Below are 22,659 nucleotides of genomic sequence, written 5' to 3' on the forward strand. Positions count from 1 at the left end.
CATTTATAATTGTACAATGAAAAAATCTTCAAATTTCAATAGGTTTTGTCTTAATCACTATTTTCAAGATCTCTGCTTGCTGTCAGTGAATGTGATCATATGTACATTTGATGCCCCTAATGGGATGGCATATGACATGTGCCCCTCCAGTTGGCCTATACTTACTCAAGACGGCGTGCTCTATACTCAGCTTATGGCGGCCGCACTCCCACATCTTCGTCTCCAGGTTAAAGACCGTATTAAACTGCAAATGTGAGACCTCCATGGTAGAGCCCTTCAGCAGCGAGATCTGATCGTCTATGGACAGAGCGCTGGTAGGAGAGAAGTAGAGATGAGGACCAGCAGAATCGTGAGCGCAGCTCTGGAGTATAATACAGGATAAGTACTGAATGTACACAGTGACTGCACCGGCAGAATAGTGAGTGCAGCTCTGGGGTATAATACAGGATAAGTAATGTATGTACACAGTGACTGCACCAGCAGAATAGTGAGTGCAGCTCTGGAGTATAATACAGGATGTAACTCAGGATCAGTACAGGATAAGTAATGTATGTACACAGTGACTGCACCAGCAGAATAGTGAGTGCAGCTCTGGAGTATAATACAGGATGTAACTCAGGATCAGTACAGGATAAGTAATGTATGTACACGGTGACTCCACCGGCAGAATAGTGAGTGCAGCTCTGGAGTATAATACAGGATGTAACTAAGGATCAGTACAGGATAAGTAATGTATGTACACAGTGACTGCACCAGCAGAATAGTGAGTGCAGCTCTGGGGTATAATACAGGATGTAACTCAGGATCAGTACAGGATAAGTAATGTATGTACACAGTGACTGCAGCTCTGGAGTATAATACAGGATGTAACTCAGGATCAGTACAGGATAAGTAATGTATGTACACAGTGACTGCACCAGCAGAATAGTGAGTGCAGCTCTGGAGTATAATACAGGATGTAACTCAGGATCAGTACAGGATAAGTAATGTATGTACACGGTGACTCCACCAGCAGAATAGTGAGTGCAGCTCTGGAGTATAATACAGGATGTAACTAAGGATCAGTACAGGATAAGTAATGTATGTACACAGTGACTGCACCAGCAGAATAGTGAGTGCAGCTCTGGAGTATAATACAGGATGTAACTCATGATCAGTACAGGATAAGTAATGTATGTACACAGTGACTGCACCAGCAGAATAGTGAGTGCAGCTCTGGAGTATAATACAGGATGTAACTCAGGATCAGTACAGGATAAGTAATGTAATGTATGTACACAGTGACTGCACCAGCAGAATAGTGAGTGCAGCTCTGGAGTATAATACAGGATGTAACTCCGGATCAGTACAGGATAAGTAATGTATGTACACTGTGACTGCACCAGCAGAATAGTGAGTGCAGCTCTGGAATATAATACAGGATGTAACTCAGGATCAGTACAGGATAAGTAATGTATGTACACAGTGACTGCACCAGCAGAATAGTGAGTGCAGCTCTGGAGTATAATACAGGATGTAACTCAGGATCAGTACAGGATAAGTAATGTATGTACACAGTGACTGCACCAGCAGAATAGTGAGTGCAGCTCTGGAGTATAATACAGGATTAGTAATGTATGTACATAGTGACTGCACCAGCAGAATAGTGAGTGCAGCTCTGGAGTATAATACAGGATAAGTAATGTATGTACACAGTGACTGCACCAGCAGAATAGTTATATAATCTTCATGTCCCATACTGTTGTCTACTATATGACCATTCACGGTACTGAACACGTCTGCAGACCCCCTGGACTCACCGGAAAACTGGTATCTCCTTGGCGAATTTGATGACTTGCTGAATCATGTAAGTGCTCATATCTGCAAAATGTGGTAACTCCTTTAAAGTGTCTCCTCCCGTGACCAGGTCTGAATAGTGGGGTGATGTGAGGCACTGATCCACACTAGCGGGGGGGCAGGACGATGGGCCGTGCTGCCTCATGTTCTCCCAGTTCACCCTTAAAATGGGCTGTGGCTGGAGAGGGGAAATATAAATATATATATAACATTAATTTTTAGCCACTAGATGGCGATCTTTCCCTGAAGATTAATGTACATTCAATATATTTGAAAAGGAAAAAAAATGGCTGCTCCCTCTGACGCTGGCTCTAAGCCTTACATGTGCCAGTGTGCAGGAACAGAGGGCATAGCTGTGGCATCGTCTACGGTGGAAGTAACACCGTGAAATGTCAGAGGAGGGTCGCTTTATCTCACAATCTCCAGTTAATGAGTCACTTAGTGGAGTCCGCGGATCCGGTGCCATCTGGCCGCGCCTGCCTCGATTGGCACTGAATAGTACTTGATGTTCTTGCCAGATTACGGGTGAAGGTTTGTACCCGATATCACACGGTCAAAGGTCAGAGGTGCCATCATCAAGGATAATGGTGACCCACCTCACCTCTTGCCGCCCTGCACACCCGCAGGTCAGTGGTATACAAGCAGGAGAGGCTTCAGATACACTGCCGGCTGTATCACACATTGCAGGATTAGATACAGCGCTCAGCAGACTGTATCACACAGGATAGGATTAGATACACAGCTCAGCAGACAGTATCACACAGGATAGGATTAGATACTCAGCTCAGCAGACTGTATCACACAGGATAGGATTAGATACACAGCTCAGCAGACTGTATCACACAGGATAGGATTAGATACACAGCTCAGCAGTCAGTATCACACAGGATAGGATTAGATACACAGCTCAGCAGACAGTATCACACAGGATAGGATTAGATACACAGCTCAGCAGACAGTATCACACAGGATAGGATTAGATACACAGCTCAGCAGTCAGTATCACACAGGATAGGATTAGATACACAGCTCAGCAGACAGTATCACACAGGATAGGATTAGATACACAGCTCAGCAGACAGTATCACACAGGATAGGATTAGATACACAGCTCAGCAGACTGTATCGCACAGGATAGGATTAGATACATAGCTCAGCAGACTGTATCGCACAGGAGAGGATTAGATACACAGCTCAGCAGACTGTATCACACAGGATAGGATTAGATACACAGCTCAGCAGACTGTATCACACAGGATAGGATTAAATACACAGCTCAGCAGACAGTATCACACAGGATAGGATTAGATACACAGCTCAGCAGGCAGTATTACACAGGATAGGATTAGATACATAGCTCAGCAGTCAGTATCACACAGGATAGGATTAGATACACAGCTCAGCAGACGGTATCACACAGGATAGGATTAGATACACAGCTCAGCAGACAGTATCACACAGGATAGGATTAGATACACAGCTCAGCAGGCAGTATCACACATGATAGGATTAGATACACAGCTCAGCAGACAGTATCACACAGGATAGGATTAGATACACAGCTCAGCAGTCAGTATCACACAGGATAGGATTAGATACACAGCTCAGCAGACTGTATCACACAGGATAGGATTAGATACATAGCTCAGCAGACAGTATCACACAGGACAGGATTAGATACACAGCTCAGCAGTCTGTATCGCACAGGATAGGATTAGATACACAGCTCAGCAGTCAGTATCACACAGGATAGGATTAGATACACAGCTCAGCAGACAGTATCACACAGGATAGGATTAGATACACAGCTCAGCAGTCAGTATCACACAGGATAGGATTAGATACACAGCTCAGCAGACTGTATCGCACAGGATAGGATTAGATACATAGCTCAGCAGACTATCACACAGGATAGGATTAGATACACAGCTCAGCAGACTGTATCACACAGGATAGGATTAGATACACAGCTCAGCAGACAGTATCACACAGGATAGGATTAGATACACAGCTCAGCAGGCAATATCACACAGGATAGGATTAGATACACAGCTCAGCAGACTGTATCGCACAGGATAGGATTAGATACATAGCTCAGCAGACTGTATCACACAGGATATGATTAGATACACAGCTCAGCAGACTGTATCACACAGGATTAGATACATAGCTCAGCAGACTGTATCACATAGGATAGGATTAGATACATAGCTCAGCAGACAGTATCACACAGGATTAGATACATAGCTCAGCAGACTGTATCACACAGGATAGGATTAGATACACAGCTCAGCAGACAGTATCACACATGATAGGATTAGATACACAGCTCAGCAGTCAGTATCACACAGGATAGGATTAGATACACGGCTCAGCAGACAGTATCACACAGGATAGGATTAGATACACAGCTCAGCAGACAGTATCACACATGATAGGATTAGATACACAGCTCAGCAGACAGTATCACACAGGATAGGATTAGATACACAGCTCAGCAGGCAGTATCACACAGGATAGGAATAGATACATAGCTCAGCAGACTGTATCACACAGGATAGGATTAGATACATAGCTCAGCAGACAGTATCACACAGGACAGGATTAGATACACAGCTCAGCAGTCTGTATCGCACAGGATAGGATTAGATACACAGCTCAGCAGTCAGTATCACACAGGATAGGATTAGATACACAGCTCAGCAGACAGTATCACACAGGATAGGATTAGATACACAGCTCAGCAGTCAGTATCACACAGGATAGGATTAGATACACAGCTCAGCAGACAGTATCACACAGGACAGGATTAGATACACAGCTCAGTAGACGGTATCACACAGGACAGGATTAGATACACAGATCAGTAGACGGTATTACACAGGACAGGATTAGATACACAGATCAGTAGACGGTATCACACAGGATTAGATACACAGATCAGTAGACGGTATCACACAGGATTAGATACACAGATCAGTAGACGGTATCACACAGGATTAGATACACAGATCAGTAGACGGTATCACACAGGATTAGATACACAGATCAGTAGACTGTATCACACAGGATTAGATACACAGATCAGTAGACGGTATCACACAGGATTAGATACACAGATCAGTAGACGGTATCACACAGGACAGGATTAGATACACAGATCAGTAGACGGTATCACACAGGACAGGATTAGATACACAGCTCAGCAGTCAGTATCACAGGATAGGATTAGATACACAGCTCAGCAGACTGTATCACATAGGATTAGATACACAGCTCAGCAGGCTGTATCACACAGGATAGGATTAAATACACAGATCAGTAGACAGTATCACATAGGATTAGATACACAGATCAGTAGACTGTATCACACAGGATTAGATACACAGATCAGTAGACGGTATCACACAGGATTAGATACACAGATCAGTAGACGGTATCACACAGGACAGGATTAGATACACAGATCAGTAGACGGTATCACACAGGACAGGATTAGATACACAGCTCAGCAGTCAGTATCACAGGATAGGATTAGATACACAGCTCAGCAGACTGTATCACATAGGATTAGATACACAGCTCAGCAGGCTGTATCACACAGGATAGGATTAAATACACAGATCAGTAGACAGTATCACATAGGATTAGATACACAGATCAGTAGACAGCCCCTCTCACCCTGTAATCCACAAAATGTTCAAAATTATCGAAGTGTTTCCTATGAGCCTCGATGAGGATGGAGATCTGCTGCTTCTGCTCCTCGGTCAGAGATCCCACTTCTGGCGCCTTCTGCATCCTCTGCAGACGTTCCTGCTTCTTCCTCATTCTCAGGTCACGTCGCGCCATCAAGGCCTCATCCGACAAAATCACTAGAAATCACAAACCTATATTTATACGACGGTAACATCTACGTATCTATTACTTCTGACAACCTGCCTATATGCCCCTGCTTTATTGTGGCTGTGACAACCCTCATTCATTCTGCTAGTCATAGCAACCATAAGAGTATTTTAGAAATGTTTGTAAATGTATTGAAAAAAAAATTAAAATCTGGTCTAAACATAAGCCTTCGGCCCCTTTCTCCCGGACGTAAGCCTTCGGCCCCTTTCCCCCGGACGTAAGCCTTCGGCCCCTTTCTCCCGGACGTAAGCCTTCGGCCCCTTTCTCCTGGACGTAAGCCTTCGGCCCCTTTCTCCCGGACGTAAGCCTTCGGCCCCTTTCTCCCGGACGTAAGCCTTCGGCCCCTTTCTCCCGGACGTAAGCCTTCGGCCCCTTTCTCCTGGACGTAAGCCTTCACCCCCTTTGCTGTGATACTTGACATTTCACTCTGGGGCCTCCCATTTCTCTGGATCATCTCTGAGATGTTCTACACCTTGATTGGAATAATCTGTGGTAAATTCAGTGGATTAGGCATGATTTGCAAAGGCGCAGACCTGTCACTTATGACAATGCAGAGACAGGATTGTGTGGAGGCTCAGAACTGGAGAAGAGGACAAAACATATCTACTGCACTGAAAGTTACCAAGAGCACAGAGGCCTCCATAATTCTTACATGGAAGAAGAACAACCAGGACTCTTCCTAGAGCTGCCGCCCCACAAAGTAAGTAATCAGGTGAGAAGGTCCTATGTAGAAAAGGAAACCAAGAACCCAATGGTCACTCTGTCAGAGCTCTAAAGATCCTGTGTGCAGATGGGCGAAGATTCCAGAAGGTCGACCATCACTGCAGCCTCCACCAATCTGGGCTTTATGGCGGAGTAGCCAGAAAAAAACCTCTCCTCAGTAAAAGACACATGAAAGCCTCCTAAAGTTTGTAGTAAAGCACCTAAACGAGATTCTCTGCTCTGATGGAACTTTTGGCCTCAATTCTAAGCGTCATGTTCATTACCTTTCCAATACCATTCCTACAGTGGAAAGTACAGAGATATTCTTAATGAAGACCTGATCCAGAGCTCTGGACCTCAGACTGGGCTGAAGGTTCACCTTCCAACAAGACAATGACCTGAAGCACACGGCGCGGACAACACAGGATCGGCTTAGGGACAACTCTATGAATGTCCTTGAGGGTCCCAGCCAGAGCCCCGAACCCAATGTAACATCTCTGCAGAGACCTGAAAATGGCTGTCCACCGATAGGCCCCCATCCAACCTGACAGAGTATGTCCCGAGTGAAGGGGCCGAAGACTTATGTCCCGAGTGAAGGGGCCGAAGACTTATGTCCCGAGTGAAGGGGCCGAAGACTTATGTCCCGAGTGAAGGGGCCGAAGACTTATGTCCCGAGTGAAGGGGCCGAAGACTTATGTCCCGAGTGAAGGGGCCGAAGACTTATGTCCCGAGTGAAGGGGCCGAAGACTTATGTCCCGAGTGAAGGGGCCGAAGACTTATGTCCCGAGTGAAGGGGCCGAAGACTTATGTCCCGAGTGAAGGGGCCGAAGACTTATGTCCCGAGTGAAGGGGCCGAAGACTTATGTCCCGAGTGAAGGGGCCGAAGTCTTATGTCCCGAGTGAAGGGGCCGAAGTCTTATGTCCCGAGTAAAGGGGCCGAAGACTTATGTCAATGTAATATTTCAGTTTTCCCTTTTCAGAAAATTACTAAAGATTTCTCACCTTCTGCCCTCAATTTCTCATCATGTGGGATTGAGGCAGAATGATGGGGACTGATGGCACAAGGGGCAAGAGAACAAAATGTGAGGACAGTCCGAGGGTGTGAAGACTTTCTAAATGTACTGTGTGTGTGTGTATATATATATACTGTATAATTATGTTTATTCTAGTATTATTATCTTTTTTATTTTCAGAATTTTTTGTGAGAAAAGTATCGGCAGTTAGTTTAGTGTCTTCTGAATATTTCAGATTATTATTTTTAGGTGATCATTATTATTATTTTGATTATTAACCTCTTCCATCGCTGTTATTTAACCCCTTCTATTCTTCTTCTCCCTCTTCCCGTCAGTTCCGCACACAGTTGATTGTCTGAGCCTGCGCTATAAATACTCTTGCCATTATATAACGCGCCTTGGGCCGGGACGTGTCCTGGGATAAACCCTTGGTTTAATATTTCACACGTTTCCGCGCTGAGCCACCAGCAGAATCACGTACTAATGTTCGGATCTCGCGCTCCCCCTCTCCCTGAGGACCCCCCCATCTCTCCAGGGGCGGCAGCGTGACGCTCGCTGCTCTTGTGGATGATATTTATTGAGATAACATGAAAGGAATAAATGGGGGCTGGTTATAGATCTGCATGTGCCACCCCAGTGCGGGCTATACCACAGAACGCCCCGTCCATCAGAGCCTCCTATGGGGGTAATGATCCCACCATGAGGAACTAGGACCAAAGACAGCTGGGGTCTCTACAGAGGGGCACCTTTGAGCTGCCATTTAGTAATTGATTTGGAACGATTTCGTCTTTCCGTAGATTAGGAGAGAGGTCAGGGGATATCTGGAGAACTTACTGTCTTTCCTCATCCCAACCTCCAGACATTTCTGCAGGCGGCAGGCCTGGCACCTTCTCCGTTTGGCTTTGTTGACCGGGCAAGAGCGGGTGAACGGACAGGTGAAGGTCAGACCTTTAGTCATAGAACGTCTGAGGAAAACACGGAAGAGGATAATGTTCAGGGGAAAACCAGTTACATCAAGATGTCAAACAATGCACTATACCGCAATATACATAATACAATATAATGCCCTATACCTTAAGGTAATAAACCGTAATATGATAAATAAAATATATAGTGTATAATACTGTATACCGGTAATCTACCGTAATATAATATACATAATACAATGATGCACAATACCTAATGGATACTGGAATGTAAATAATACCGTAATATCATACAATATAATGTATAATAATACCATACTGTAATATACTATGCGGTCATATAAATATATAGTATAATATATAATCCTGTGCTGTAATATAATATATTGTACCCTAATTAGATATAATGTACTGTGGTGTAATATAAATATACACAGGAATACAGCACAGTATACTGTAATACACTATACCGTAATATGATAACCATCTGGTGTAACTGGATGATAACCCCACTGGGAGCTGTAATCTGGATTAGCTACAGTCTGGCAGTTGGTTATGTAATGGGTCCACCACAGAGCGGCCATATGGGTTGTCACCCAGCTTTCCCTGTGACAGACGACTGAATAGACTTTTGACTCCTCCATTTCTTCAGGTTTTAGGGTCGGTTTCTTGAGGCTTTTACCTGAAGAACCCCTTGCAGCCCTCGCAGGTCAGGACGTGGAAGTGGTAGCCATTGGCCTTATCGCTGCACACCGCGCACAGCTTCTCTTCGGCATCGGGGTCATTGTCCTCGCCCTGGGGTGTCTTCAGGCTCAGTGCAGACGCCCCCAGAGACCCACAGCTGCTGTTACTGTCCTCCTCATACACTGAGAACATGGCTGAGCCCCAGTCTGACTGGATCATGGGGGGGTCCAGCTCGGGGTTATTCATCTGGAGGGTCCAAGAAGAACAAGGGTCACTTTAAGTAAAATATAAACCCACAAATCCCCCATAACTGAGAGGTTGTCACAGCCCTGCCCCCCGTTACTGACATCATATAATTACATTGTGATCAGACACATTATACAGGGACCTTTAACCCCAACCTTTTCCAAAGCATTGAGCACATCAGAAAACAGCAGGGTCTGCCTTACTATACGAGGTCTGGATTACAGCGCAGTTTCTGGATTACTGTAAAAGGTCTAGAGAACAGTACAGGCTCTGGATTACTGTACAAGGTGTGATTACAATGCAGGCTCTGGATTACAGGGCAGGCTCTGGATTACTGTGCAAACTCTGGGTTACTGTACAAGGTCTAGATTACTGCGCAGGCTCTGGATTACTGCGCAGGCTCTGGATTACTGCGCAGGCTCTGGATTACTGCGCAGGCTCTTAAATACAGTGCAGGCTCTGGATTACTGTACAAGGTGTAGATTACAATGCAGGCTCTGGATTACAGGGCAGGCTCTGGATTACTGTGCAAACTCTGGGTTACTGTACAAGGTCTAGATTACAATGCAGGCTCTGGATTACAGCGAAGGCTCTGGATTACATAGTAGGCTCCGGATTACAGCGCAGGCTCTGGATTACATAGTAGGCTCTGGATTACAGCGCAGACTCTGGATTACATAGTAGGCTCTGGTTTACAGCGCAGGCTCCGGATTACAGTGCAGGCTCTGGATTATCGGCCTTTCTCAGCATTTTGCAGCGTTGTGGAAGTCATGAATGATAGATGTGCTGAGTTATCACCTCCATGTACGATGAGTGCGTGAGGCGGCTGTCCAGAACACTACTTCACCATCATGTAATATTAATACCGCCATCCAGACTCGCGGCTGCAGGAATTTTCTTGGTAATTTCTGGGGCACTGGGTATTTAAATCCCTCACTCCTGGACAGATAAACTGCGTCTCCAGAAATGATGATGGCACCGTCTAGATTCCGCAAGTCATCTGCCTAATGTGAGCCCTCCAACTGTGATGCTATAAGGGGCCCCTATAATACTATGTGGGTCCCCTCAGCACACTGAGGGCATAGCAGGGCTCCTCTATCACCCGGCGTAGGATATACGATGAGAAAGTTAGCAGCCCTGGGTCACAGTTATTGACCCTGTACATCCTGCATGAGAGGGGCTACCACCAGCGAGCAGCAGCCTGCACCCCGCAAACAGGTGCCAAGTATCTGGCAGACCAAGGACTGTGCTGTAAACCTGAAAGTGCGCCATGTGACGGCGCAGCAGAGAGTGTGGCAAGGTGGTCGTCCCCGTGAGCTCTCAGTCCGCCCTGGCGTCAGTACATGTATGACACATACAGGAGGTCTACATGAGATTGAAGCTGTAAATTCCGCAGTCATGTTTATTTTTCAAGTGCAATTGTCGGTCACAGTCATACCGCCACGCTGTCCCCGTCTGTGACCTGCTGTTTATACGCCCGCAGAGAATACCACAGAACCGGATCCCCCACATCTACAGCCTGGCGCCCGCATACCTTTACACACAGAGGAAATGGAGGAGAACACAGAACGGCCCCAACACGTTAATGCTACATGGGTGTCAGGAAGATAGAGCCGATGCATAGATACGTACTGTGACACAGGCAGGAATTTTTCTAGCAACATGTGCGGCTGGGCTGGTTTCCAGCCAGGCGAGGTCAAATTCCGGACCGGAGTTTAAATGCCGTTCTGGGTTTTGGCAGCACCTGGCTATCCTTTAATAAGCAGCTGGGCTCAGCAGAGATGTCTCTGTTTTGGGGATCTGAGGCTTGGTGCCGTGCTGGTGGGCTGAGAGCCATACGGTGGGCAAACAGGCCCACTAAAGCCTGCTGTGGACTGCTGGAGATAGAACTGCCAACAAGGTGATTTTTTGTTCTGTGGACCTTCCATTGTGTGAACTAACACCAAGACTGCAAAGTGTCATTCTGTTTTTGCCTTATGTGTGAATAAACACTGAAGTTTTGCTTTATTTATTGCCTCTATACTGCGTCCGCTTGTCCTGTCTACCAGAGCGAATGCCCACAATTGGTGGAGGATGCGGGCATTGCAGTGAAGTTGGCGTAAAGGCCGAAATATTTTAGTTTTTTTCCGGGCATGGTTGTACCGTATGTCCTACATCAAACTAGCGAGGTTACAACCCGTGTCCTCCGACAAAATGGAAGAGGTCGTGAAAGCCCTTGTGGAGGCTAACCTGCAGCAGCAGGAGGCCAATAAGCAACAGCAGGAAACAAACCAGCTGCTGTTACATGTGATGGCGTTACAAGTAGCAGGAGCATCCCAGAGCGTCAACGATGCCCAGAAAGCGGTCCGTGCGGTGATTCCCAAGATGACCCCCTCGGATGGCGTTGAAACCTATCTGGCGGTGGCCATGAGGGAAAAGCTACCCCGAGCTCAATGGGCTAAGGGTCGTCGCTCCGTTCCTGGAATCCGGACCCCAGCAGGTGTATTTCGACTTACCGGACGATCAAGCGGCCTATTACCCGACAGTAAAGAGTGAAATTCTGGCCAGACTGGGGGTTAATGTGTTGGTCCGGGCCCAGCGGGTGCATCAGTGGGAGTTTAACCCGGCTAAGACCTCAGTATTATATGTTAAGCCGGTTGCAAAAATGGCTGCAGCCTGACGTGCTGAGTTCCACTGCTATGCTGGACCGTCTGTTGGCGGATGTGTTCTGGAGGGCTTTGCCGTACCCTCTCCAGCATGGATCAGCCAGGTGTCTCCTGGTAATGCCCTTGAGATGGTGGACCTGGTGGAACGCTATGAGGCTACCAGGAATCTACAGGGGGGTTCTTTTTGGAGGGGGGCAGTCAAACCCCGGAAATCTCCACCCCAGGCCCGGCCACTTGTGCCAACAAAACCCACCCGGGATGTACCCCCTACGGACCCGGCTCCGATAGTCTGCTGGCGGTGCCAGGAGCCTGCCCACGTAAGGGCTGACTGTCCCCTGCGGGGTGAGCCCGTGGACACCAACTATGGCTACCGCCACTCATTATATGCCAGGACGCTGTGTGCCTCCGGTACCCCAGAGACTATAGGCAACAAGAACTTGTGCCAGGTGGAAGTAGGAAGCACTGGCAGTGGCATTGCTGGGCTAAGGGAGTATGGTTTCCCTAGTAAGGGCTACACTGGTACGGCCAGCTGAGTATACTGTCCGGAAAGTCGGGGTAATGTGTATTCATGGAGACTTAAAAGACTACCCCACCGCTATGGTGTCTCTATCCACAGTTGCCGGCAGGTGGACCCACGAGGTGGCCATCGCCACCAATTTGCACTACAAAATTATAATAGGGAGAGACTTCCCAGCACTGTGGCCTGCTATGAGAGTGACTGATACCCATGAGACAGGGGTAACCCTAGAAGAGTGGCCCGGCTCAGGGGGGAGACCAGAACCCTGGGAACCTGAGACCAAAGGGCCAACGGTAGGGGTGACCGCCACTTCGGTGGAAGAGGGGGAGACAACCCCGCTAAGTGTGATTGTGGGAGACGTGGAGGACTTGCTGCCGGGTCCTGAATAGGCAGTCTTTAATGTCTCAGGAGTTCATTTTGGTACCGCCCAATGTCGGGACCCAACCCTGTCCCGAGCTTGGGAAAATGTGTTAATAGTAGATGATGAACCACAACAACCTGGGGCAGAGTCAGTGTTTCCCCATTTTGTGGTTCATCAGGATATGTTGTATCGGGTAAACCAAATACGGGGTGAGCCTATTGAACAGTTGATGGTTCCCAAGGCTTATCGCAAGCTTGTGTTAGATCTAGCCCACCAACATGTTCTTGGGGGTCACCTGGGGCTGCAGAAAACTCAGGATGGTATTCTACAGCGGTTTTACTGGCCCAGCATATTCAAAGAAGTGGAAGAGTTTTGTAAGTCTTGCCCGACCTGCCAGATAACTATCCCCCAGACACATTTCCGTAGTACCTCTCCCGATTATCGAAGTATCGTTTGACCGAATAGCTATGGACCTCATAGGCCCAGTACTGAAGTCCACCAGAGGGCATCAACACATCTTAGTCATTCTAGACCACGCCACTCAGTACCTGGAGGCGGTGCCACTGCGACATACCTTGGCCAAACTCATAGCTAAGGCGTTAATGGAGATGTTTTCCCGAGTAGGACTACCTAAAGAGGTTCTGACCGACCAAGGGACCCCTTTTATGTCCAAGGTGATGAGGGAACTGTCACGGAACCATGAACCAGACGTACAACAAGAGATAAATGAAAATAAGAAGGCTTTATTGAAAATAAAGCTGTAAAGCAAAAGTCCAAACGGATGGTGAAACCGAGCAGAGTCTTTGCGAAGCCAGAGGTCAGGAACCAGAAGGGTAGTCAGACGAAGCCAGGATCAGGAACCAGCAGGGTAGTCAGACGAAGCCAGGATCAGGAACCAGCAGGGTAGTCAGACGAAGCCAGGATCAGGAACCAGCAGGGTAGTCAGACGAAGCCAGGATCAGGAACCAGAAGCAGCAGCAGTCTTAGAAGCATGTGAACACAAGAGGACCAAGCAAGGAACTGAAGCCACAGACCTCCTATATATATGAGCTAGGCATCCAGCTCCTCCCAGGGGAAGGAGGAGCCGCAGGGTGGAAGGCTACAAGATACCCAGAAACCAAGATGGCCGCCAGCACATGTCAAACGAAGGAGAGCAGCAAGCAGGTAAGACCATGACAGTACCTCCCCCTCAAGGGCCCCTCCTCCGCGGAGCACAAAACGGTTTCTGAGGGAAGCGTGCGTGGAAGGCTCGGAGCAAGGCAGGAGCATGGACATCTGCGGAGGGAACCCAGGAACGCTCCTCTGGACCATAACCACGCCAATGGACCAAAAACTGCAACCGACCGCGGACCAGGCGTGAGTCCAGGATATTGCTCACCTCATATTCCTCACGATTGCCCACTTGGACCGGACGAGGCCGAGGAACCGAGGAAGTGAAACGATTACACACCAGTGGCTTCAACAGGGAGACATGAAACACGTTGGAGATCCGCATGCCAGGAGGAAGCGCAAGGGCATAGGCTACCGGGTTTACCCTGCGAAGCACTCGGAAGGGACCAACAAAGCGAGGCGCCAGCTTGGGAGTGGGCACTCGAAGGTTGAGGTTGCGGGTGGACAACCATACACGGTCTCCGACCTGGTAGGAAGGAGCAGGCGCTCGTCTGCGATCAGCCTGGAGTCTCTGGCGCTGCGCAGCGACCTCAAGGGACTTCTGGATCTGTACCCAAGAAGCACGTAGGACGGAAAGGTGATCCTCCACAGCCGGAATATCCTGGGGAGAGAATACCTCCGGTAACACGGCAGGTTGGAACCCATAATTGGCCATGAAGGGAGACGTCCCAGAGGAAGAGTTCACCGCCGTGTTCCTGGCAAACTCAGCCCAAGGCAGGAGGTCAACCCAATTGTCTTGGTGATCGGAGACATAGCAACGAAGGAATTGCTCCAAGGCCTGATTGGATCGTTCTGCGGCCCCATTGGACTGAGGGTGGTAGGCCGAGGAGAAGGAGAGATGAATCCCCAACTGGGAGCAAAAGGCGCGCCAGAACCTGGACACAAACTGACTCCCCCGATCCGACACAATCTCCTTAGGCAAACCGTGCAACCGGAAGACCTCCCTGGCAAAAATCGTGGCCAACTCTTGTGCAGAGGGTAACCTCTTGAGAGGAACACAGTGGCACATTTTGGAAAACCGATCCACAATCATGAGAATGACCGTATGGCCTCGGGATGCAGGGAGGTCCACAATGAAATCCATCCCCAGGTGTGACCATGGGCGCTCCCCGGTGGCTATGGGTTGCAGAAGGCCCAACGGAAGGTGCCGAGGGGACTTACTCTGGGCACAAACGGAGCATGCCGCTACATATGCGGCGATGTCGGAACGTAGGGAAGGCCACCAGAACAGACGTGAAACAGCCCAGGACAGCTGATTCTTTCCAGGATGCCCTGCGGTCTTGGAGTTATGGTAGGTTCGCAACAACCGAGTGCGCAACTCCTCAGGCACAAAACATCTGCCGTTGGGTCTCCCAGAGGGAGCACCAGATTGAGCCGCCAAAATCTGCTCACCCAGGGGAGAGGTCAGGCTGGTGCGAATGGCGGCCAGGATCTGATTCGGAGGTATGACCGAAGTCGGAATCGACTCCTCCCTGGACAGCTCGGAGTACTGCCGTGATAAGGCATCCGCCCTGATGTTCTTGGAACCGGGTAGGTAGGAGACCACGTAATTAAAACGTGACAAGAACAGAGCCCATCTGGCCTGACGTGGTGTCAATCTCTTGGCCTCAGAAAGGTAGGTCAGATTCTTGTGGTCCGTCAGGATGAGAACCGGAACCACCGAACCCTCGAGCAAGTGCCTCCATTCTTTAAGGGCCTGCACGATGGCCAATAACTCCCTGTCACCAATCTGATAGTTGCACTCCGCGGAAGACAGTTTCCGGGAGTAAAACCCACAAGGAAGCAGAGGACCCTCTGGTGTTCTACGCTGAGACAGAAGGGCGCCTACTCCCGTCTCAGACGCGTCCACCTCGAGGACAAAGGGCAACCCAGGGTTGGGATGCGACAGAATCGGAGCCGACACAAAGGCGGACTTTAGGGCCTCAAAAGCTCGGATGGCCTCGAGCGGCCAGACCTGGGAATTACTGCCCTTCCTGGTCAGATCCGTGAGAGGCTTGGCCAGCATGGAAAAGTCCCTGATGAACTTCCGATAATAATTGGCGAAGCCCAAAAAGCGCTGCAGGGAACGAAGACCACTGGGCTGGGGCCACTGTAAGACAGCCGAAACCTTCTCAGGATCCATGGAGAACCCCTCAGCGGAAATGATGTAACCTAAGAAGGTTACCTGGGATCGGTGAAATTCGCATTTCTCAAGCTTACCGAACAGCTTGTTCTCTCGTAACCGTTGCAACACTCGTCTGACATCCAGAATGTGGGCCTCCATGGATTCAGAATATACCAAGATGTCATCCAAATAGACTACCACACACTGCTGCAACAGGTCACGGAAAACATCGTTGATGAATTCCTGAAAGACTGCGGGCGCATTGCACAACCCAAAGGGCATAACCAAGGATTCGTAATGACCGGTCCTGGTGTTAAACGCGGTCTTCCACTCATCGCCCGCCTTGATCCTTACCAGGTTATATGCCGCCCTCAGGTCGAGTTTGGTAAAGACCGTGGCCCCTTTAAGGCGATCGAACAGCTCGGAAATCAAGGGTATCGGGTAAGCGTTCTTGATCGTGATGCGATTGAGACCCCTGTAATCGATGCAAGGCCTCAACTCACCGCCCTTCTTTTTCACAAAGAAAAATCCAGCCCCTGCCGGGGACGAAGATTTGCGAATGTGTCCGCGTGAAAGCGCCTCCCTCACGTACTCCTCCATGGCCTCATTCTCCGCTACCGACAGTGGATAGACTTTGCCACGAGGAGGAACGGCACCAGATTGTAACTCTATGGCACAATCATATGGGCGGTGCGGAGGTAGGGCAACCGCGCGCACCTTATCGAATACATCCCGGTACTCCTCGTATTCAGGAGGCAACAGAGAGTCCGAGGAAGTACCCAGCAACTTGACAGACCCATGGATGCAACTAGCCCCACACTGCGGTGACCACGAGAGGATCTCGACCGATCTCCAATCGAAAGTCGGATTATGCTTCTGGAGCCAGGGGTACCCCAAGACCACCGAGTAGTGTGGAGACGAAATAACCTGGAGGCAGACCGACTCTCTGTGAACGGCACCAATGGCTATCCCCACTGGAAGGGTCTCATGAGTCACGTGTGGCGGCAGAAGGGGTCTGCCGTCTATCGCCTCAAGAGCCAGTGGGGAACCTCGAGCCTGCAGAGGAATGGAATTGGCGGCAGCGAACACACTATCAATGAACAAACCACCAGCACCAGAGTCCACCAACGCCTGGGTCGTCACCGAGCCCCCGACCCAGGAGAGGACAACAGTGATCAGTGGTTTGTCAACACGGGAAACCGGGGACGAGGAGACTCCACCCAAGATCTGCCCCCGACAGGATCTCAGGGTACGAGCGTTTCCCGGACGGTTCGGACATGCCAACCGAAAATGCCCACCGAGACCACAGTACATGCATCGGCCCTCGCGTCTCCGGAGTGCCCTCTCCCCCTCGGACAGGCGAGCAAACCCCAGCTGCATGGGTTCACCCCCAGACAAGTCATCCCCAGGAGGCGTGGGAGGAGAGGGAGGCACGGGTGGGACCGCAAACGTAGGCACCAATCTGTTAGAAGACCTCCACAGGTTCTCCTTAAAGGAAGGTCTCTCCCTGAGTCTGGTGTCAATCAAAATCAGGAAAGAAATAAGAGACTCGAGCTCAACTGGTAGGTCCTTAGCTGCAACCTCATCCTTCAAGGCATCCGAGAGACCATGAGAGAAAGCAGCGACCAGAGCCTCATTATTCCAGCCCACCTCTGCTGCCAGGGTACGAAACTCAATGGCGTATTCAGCTACGGATCGTGAACCCTGTCTGATGGACATAAGAAGCTTCGCAGCAGAGGCAGCACGAGCCGGCACATCGAATACCTTCCGAAGAGAAGCAACAAAACCGGAAAACTCGGCAACCACCGGATTGTTGTTCTCCCATAAAGGGCTGGCCCAGGCCAAGGCCTTGTCCGAGAGCAGCGAGATCAAGAAGCCCACCTTTGATCTCTCAGTAGGAAAGGCATGTGGCAGCAACTCGAAATAAATGCCCACCTGGTTAAGGAAACCTCGGCACTGAGTTGGCTCTCCCCCAAAGCGCTGTGGAAGAGGGGCAGAACCGGTCATACCCCGAAACACCGCAGGCGCAACAACAGGTGTCGGGGTAGACTCTGGCGCAACAACCGGAGCGGCAGTAGGAGCGAGCCCAGGAGCGACAACCGACCCATCGGCAACGGGAGCGAAATGAGCCGTGCGTTCAAGCAGGGTTTGCAACGCCACAGCGAACCGACCCAACAGGTGATCCTGCTGATCAAGTCTGGCAACCAGCGTGGGTAGCGAGGATGGCCCTGTACCGTCAGAATTCATGGCTTGGTCCTAATGTCACGGAACCATGAACCAGACGTACAACAAGAGATAAATGAAAATAAGAAGGCTTTATTGAAAATAAAGCTGTAAAGCAAAAGTCCAAACGGATGGTGAAACCGAGCAGAGTCTTTGCGAAGCCAGAGGTCAGGAACCAGAAGGGTAGTCAGACGAAGCCAGGATCAGGAACCAGCAGGGTAGTCAGACGAAGCCAGGATCAGGAACCAGCAGGGTAGTCAGACGAAGCCAGGATCAGGAACCAGCAGGGTAGTCAGACGAAGCCAGGATCAGGAACCAGAAGCAGCAGCAGTCTTAGAAGCATGTGAACACAAGAGGACCAAGCAAGGAACTGAAGCCACAGACCTCCTATATATATGAGCTAGGCATCCAGCTCCTCCCAGGGGAAGGAGGAGCCGCAGGGTGGAAGGCTACAAGATACCCAGAAACCAAGATGGCCGCCAGCACATGTCAAACGAAGGAGAGCAGCAAGCAGGTAAGACCATGACAGGAACACTGCAAGTTGCTGCACATAAAACAACTACGAACGTCTGTGTACCATCCACAAATGGACGGTCTGGTAGAACGGTTTAACCAAACATTAAAAAATATGTTGAAAAAGGTAGTGTCTAAAGATGGGAAGGACTGGGACCACCTTCTACTTTATCTTATGTACGCAGTGCGAGAGGTGCCCCAGGCCTCTACTAGGTTCTCTCCCTTCAAACTGCTATATGGCAGACACCCTCGCGGTCTCTTGGACGTGGCCAAAGAGGCGTGGGAACAACAACCCACTCCACATAAAAGTGTCATTGAGTACGTTACCCAGATGCAAGATCGGATAGAGACAGTGTTGCCTCAGAGTCGGGTCTATATTCGGCAGGCTCAGGTCTGGATCTTTAACCCGGGTGATCGGGTTTTGGTTCTGGTGCCAACCGTGGACAGTAAGTTCCTAGCTAGGTGGCAGGGGCCCTACGAGGTACTCTTGAAAATTGGAGATGTAAACTACAAGGTATACCAGCCAGGACGGTGAAAGCCGAAGCAGGTTTACCATGTGAATTTACTCAAACCGTGAAAAGATAGGGAGACCAGTACAGAAGACAGCCCGCGGCCAGGTATTCTAGGAAACGAGGTACCGGCCCCTCTGTCTGATGCAAGAGAGGCGGCTGCCACAGTAAGAATTGCTGACAGCCTCTCCTATAAACAGGCTCAGGAGGCCAGGGAGTTTGTTAGTCTGAACACGGATGTGTTCTCGGACCTCCCTGGACGCACTTCCATAATCCAGCATGACATTGTCACTGAGCCTCAGGCAAAAGTCCGATTAAAATCATACCGGGTACCCGAGGCTCGGCGACAAGCACAGTGCAGCTAATCAGGGCTGTGGAGTCGGAGTCAATTTTGGGTACCTTGAGTCGGCAAAAAATGAACCGACTCCGACTCCTACTAGATTTAAATTGGAATAATAAAAAAGGAAGTTTAAATGTCCCAATTCACAAAAAGTTATAATTAATTACCGTATTTTTCGCCCTATAAGACGCACCTGCCCATAAGACGCACCTAGGTTTTTGAGGAGGAAAATAAGAAAAAAAAAATTTTGAACCAAAAGGTGTGCTTTTGGTGGGTTTTGAACTAATGGTGGTCTGTGGATTATACTATTATGGGGGCATCTGTGGATGGCACTTATGGGGGCATCTGTGGGTGGCACTGTTATGGGGGCATCTGTGAGTGGCACTGTTATGGGGGCATATGTGGATAGCACTGTTATGGGGGATCATTGTGGGGGCATCTGTGGATGACACATATATAGCATCTTATCTTATGTGTCATCCACAGATCCCCCCCATAACAGTGTCCCTGTGTAGTGAATGGGGGCCGGCATCTGTTTCTGTAATGGCAGCGGGGCCCGATGCCTGCTTCATTCATAAAGCAATGTAATATAGCAGGCTAGTTTTTTAAAATCTGTAACAAAACAGATGGGCGCACCATAGGGTAATTCTGTGAGTGTATAGTAATATACGGAGAAAGATGGTAAGGCTCACCTTGTGTGGTTGTGCAAATGTAGGCACAACACTATTGCAAGTATTTTCAAACAAGCCTGGACGTCTGGATATGGTGGTCTGCAGCCACGGGACCACAAGAAATCTTCAAAAGGAGAAGCCTGGAGCCCCCAAGAAGATGATGATGCAAAAGAACAAACCACGTCCCACGGCGCGAATTACCGTCAGCCAGTCACCAGGATCAAGAAGGAATCTTTTATTGCAGCTTTTTTTGTACCTGATGAAGGGGAGTGATTCCCCGAAACGCGTTGTATCGCTGCAATAAAAGATTCCTTCTTGATCCTGGTGACTGGCTGACGGTAATTCGCGCCGTGGGACGTGGTTTGTTCTTTTGCATCATTCATAAAGCAGGCAGAGCAGGCGCGTGACGTAGTGAGCTACGCTACGAGCGTCCGCCCGGCCTCCTGACTGCCAAGAAGTCAGTAGTAAGTAGTACAGCGCTAGATTTAAGGTGATTGGAATACTTTAACAATACCCACAAGTTAGATATGATTACCGTATACTAGAGTGAGCGGGGCCCGGTGTAGTAGAATACAGTGACTGCACCGGGCCCCGCTGCCATTACAGAAACAGACGTCGGCCCCCAGCCCCTCCTCCCTCTCAGCCTATTCACCGGACGGTCGCAGCATTCGCGCCCATAAGACGCACTGCTATTTTTCCCCCACTTTTGCGAAAAATACGGTACTTCTCTACTGTAAGAATAAAGGCCAATGCACGCAGTGCGTCACGTTACCGCAAAACGAACACGTTAAGTGACCGTGAAGAAGCTTTTCATATGCTTCACTATATGGCACGCAACGCACAGTTAAGGAGTGGCAATACTTATACTTTCCGGTGTTACAGGGAACGCAGCGCCCATGGGTAACCTCGCCTCTCACTGATAACTGATTAAGTAAATATGTTTTGCAGGAGTAGAGACACTTGTATAAGTGAAGGAAAAGGACGGTCAATAGCTCAAGACTGAAGCTGTAAACCATTGGAAACACTACTGTCATTCAGCTAAGGCGATAAAACCTTGTAAACTCAGATTGTAGCTGAAACTTTACACATGACTGTGGGATTCTACTAGGGAAATCAGGTTTTACAATAAATGCCCCTTCCTGGATCCCCCCACTGTCCGATCTTCAGCAGAAGATCAGCACACAAAGGAGAAGGCAGTGGCTTCCTGGCATATTAAATACAGAGGAGTCGGGGAGTAGGAGTCGGAAGTACCAAAACTGAGGAGTCGGAGTCGGAAGTACCAAAAACGGAGGAGTCGGAGTCGGAAGTACAAAAAACTGAGGAGTCAAAAAGTACAACTCATTGAGGAGTCAAAAAGTGAGTAGGCCAGTCCTATAGTATTGATACCCAAGCCGGATGGGACGTTGCGGTTTTGTAACGACTTTTGTAAACGTAACAATATTTCTAAGTTCGACGCGTATCCCATGCCCCGGGTGGATGAGCTAGTCGATAAGTTAGGACAAGCACAGTACTTTTCTGTTTTGGACCTCGCGAAAGGGTACTGGCAGGTGCCCTTAACGGAAGCTGCCAAAGAGGAAACTGCCTTCATCACGCCTGAGGGGCTGTATCAGTATAAGGTCTTACCCTTTGGTCTGCATGGCGCCCCCGCCACTTTTCAGTGACTTATGGACATTGTGCTTCATCCACATCTTCGGTACGTTTCGGCTTACCTGGACGATATTGTCATCCACAGTACCGACTGGGAAAGTCACCTACCCAAAGTGCAGGCCATAGTGGACTCCCTTAGGAAGGCTGGCCTATCTGCTAACCCAAAAAAATGTGCGATAGGGTTAGAGGAGACAAAATACCTAGGGTATGCCATTGGGCGCGGAGTCATCAAACCCCAAGTGAACAAAATACAGGCGATACGGAATTGGCCCCGACTTATCACCACTAGGCAAGTAAAGTCATTCCTGGGAATGGTGGGCTATGATATGAGGTTTGTCCCCCACTTTGCTACTCTAGCCGCGCCCTTGACAGAGCTCTTGAAGGGAAACAAGTCGGATGGTTCGCTGGGATAATCGGGCGGAAGAGGCTTTCTCCGCTTTGAAGTTGGCCCTGTGCGGGTCCCCCTTTTTGGTGACGCCCGACTTCTAAAGGGAGTTTATAGTACAGACCGATGCCTCCGAAGTAGGCCTCGGTGCTCTACTGTCTCAGGAAATCAACGGGGAGGAGTATTCCATTGTCTTCCTCAGCCGTAAGCTCACCCCAGCCGAGACCCGGTACAGTATAGTGGAGAGAGAGTGCCTGGCCATCA

The 22,659-nt window shown here is 49.2% G+C and overlaps 1 protein-coding gene across 2 annotated transcripts in view; it reads right to left on the reverse strand.

The window, feature by feature from the left end:
* NR1I3 (nuclear receptor subfamily 1 group I member 3) overlaps positions 1-22,659 on the reverse strand; it is a 30,878-nt gene that overhangs the window by 2,219 nt on the left and 6,000 nt on the right. For both annotated transcript variants that reach the window (XM_040411557.1, XM_040411558.1), the window contains 5 exons: positions 9,063-9,310; positions 8,289-8,419; positions 5,518-5,708; positions 1,800-2,014; positions 166-311 (listed from right to left, as the gene is read on the reverse strand). In XM_040411557.1, the coding sequence (XP_040267491.1) occupies positions 166-311; positions 1,800-2,014; positions 5,518-5,708; positions 8,289-8,419; positions 9,063-9,310 (931 nt within the window). The remainder of the gene's footprint in view (positions 1-165; positions 312-1,799; positions 2,015-5,517; positions 5,709-8,288; positions 8,420-9,062; positions 9,311-22,659) is intronic.

Source organism: Bufo bufo, chromosome 11 (genome assembly GCF_905171765.1).
Source record: "Bufo bufo chromosome 11, aBufBuf1.1, whole genome shotgun sequence".
Classification (NCBI taxonomy): Eukaryota; Metazoa; Chordata; class Amphibia; order Anura; family Bufonidae; genus Bufo; species Bufo bufo.